Below are 1,645 nucleotides of genomic sequence, written 5' to 3'. Positions count from 1 at the left end.
ACGAATCATAGGTCTTTATAATATTGTACTCCCTCCGCGTGCGAGGCTGGTGCGCTGCCCGCGCGGCGCTCCACCGGTCGCAGCGCGCCAGCCTCGCCCGCCACGCCATGCCAGCAGCCGGGCGCGCGCGGGAGAGGTGCAGAGCTGGCGCGTGGCGGGTCATGGTCGCCGAGATCTGGACGCGCAGGACCGCCCGGACGGCGAGGCTCGAGCGAGCGCCTGTGTGGAGGTCGAACGGCGTGTGGGAGGGCGGTGGGCCGCGAGAGAGTCGCGCAGCCCCGCGTGTGTGGACCGGTGGCGCTTCGGGTGGCGTATCGGGCCGTCAGAGGCAGATACGTGGCGCAGCGAGTGCGAATACATGCAATAATTTGCACGCACCGTGCCGAGCCGACCCGCGTGCACGATCGGAGCACCTCAAGGCGGCGCGAGAGGCGGTGTGTCGAGGTGCCGCGGCCCGCGGCTGCAGCGTGTCGAAACGGCGCTCTCGGAGGCGCCGCGGTGGCGGCCGAGCGCGCGGGATCGGCGAGAAAATTTGACGGCGTGCCGGCCGTGGGCCCGGACGAAGGTCCTGGCTCGAAAACGCGAGCAGAGGCCGCCGTGTGGGGCCACGGCGAGCCTCGGCGAGAAAGGTCAGCACCCTATCTCACGCCATCGGTTGGCTAGAGGAGCACGAACGAGAGCGCGCGACGAGCTCGCTCGTGTCGTGCGCTCCTCCTTTCTGATGCTGCTCGCCGCCACCCTCGCGGCCACGCTCGCGGTGGCTGGTGGCTCGCGGTCCGTCCGCGCGCCTGCGCCTCGCTGCGCTGCGGCTGCGGCCTCCGAGACGCTGAGCCGGCACGAGCTGCGTGAGCGGCGGCGGCGAACGCGGCTTCTGGCGGCGGAGCTGAGTGCGCTCGATGTGCAGGGGTCGGTCGCGGTCGAATATGCAGAGTGCCTCACCGCCAAGGGCATACACTCCGCCGCTGACATTTGCGGCGTCGATCAAGGCTCCCGAGCGAGAGGAGATTCGAGAGTCTTCAGTCTGCGTGGCACACGCGGAGACCGCTGTCCCGGCAGGTGTGCTCGAGGCGTGCTCGATCCACGGCCTGGACCGGCAGCGGCTGCTCGCCTTCTCGCGGCTCGCCGCTCTCGAGCAGACGGCGCCCGCCCCCACCTCCGCCTCCGCCTCCTCGCCGGCCGACGGGGATGCGGGCAGCGTCGGGGATGCGGGCAGCGACCCTAACCCGCGCTGCGAGGGCGAGGGCGGCGGTGACACGCTCGAGCTCTCGGTGCCCGACTCGCTCGACGGCTCGCGCGTCGACGCTGCGCTCGCGGCGCTGCTGCCTCCCCTCTCTCGAAGCTACTTTGGCGGCCTCGCTGCCGACGGCCACGTCCTCGTCGGGGGCGGTCGGGTGAAGAAGGTGGCTGGGCGGGCGCTGCTGCGGCGGCTGCGGCGGAAGCGCTCGAGGCGGCCTGTGCCTGCGATTAGGCGCGTGCTGTCTCCCCTCCCAACCTCGAGCAAGCGAGACCCCTCGGCTCACCTCAGCGGGCCGGTGCGGGCCTGCGTGGGGTTGCAGGCGGCGCGCGTCTGCGCGGGCGACTCGCTGAAGGTGTGGCTGCGCGCGGAGCGGGAGCTGAGCTTGGTGCCGGAGCCGCTCCCCCTCGA

General features: G+C 72.0%; 1 protein-coding gene across 1 annotated transcript in view; it reads left to right on the top strand.

Moving 5' to 3' along the window:
- Positions 1-721: 721 nt before the first annotated feature.
- EMIHUDRAFT_200027 (hypothetical protein) overlaps positions 722-1,645 on the top strand; it is a gene marked incomplete at both ends in the record, with an annotated part of 2,006 nt that continues 1,082 nt past the window's right edge. Inside the window, 3 exons of the mRNA XM_005791904.1 lie at positions 722-910; positions 987-1,454; positions 1,557-1,622. Coding sequence (XP_005791961.1) covers positions 722-910; positions 987-1,454; positions 1,557-1,622 — 723 coding nt within the window. The remainder of the gene's footprint in view (positions 911-986; positions 1,455-1,556; positions 1,623-1,645) is intronic.

Source organism: Emiliania huxleyi (assembly GCF_000372725.1).
Source record: "Emiliania huxleyi CCMP1516 unplaced genomic scaffold EMIHUscaffold_11, whole genome shotgun sequence".
Classification (NCBI taxonomy): Eukaryota; Haptophyta; order Isochrysidales; family Noelaerhabdaceae; genus Emiliania; species Emiliania huxleyi.
This window is presented reverse-complemented; position numbering and strand designations above follow the sequence as displayed.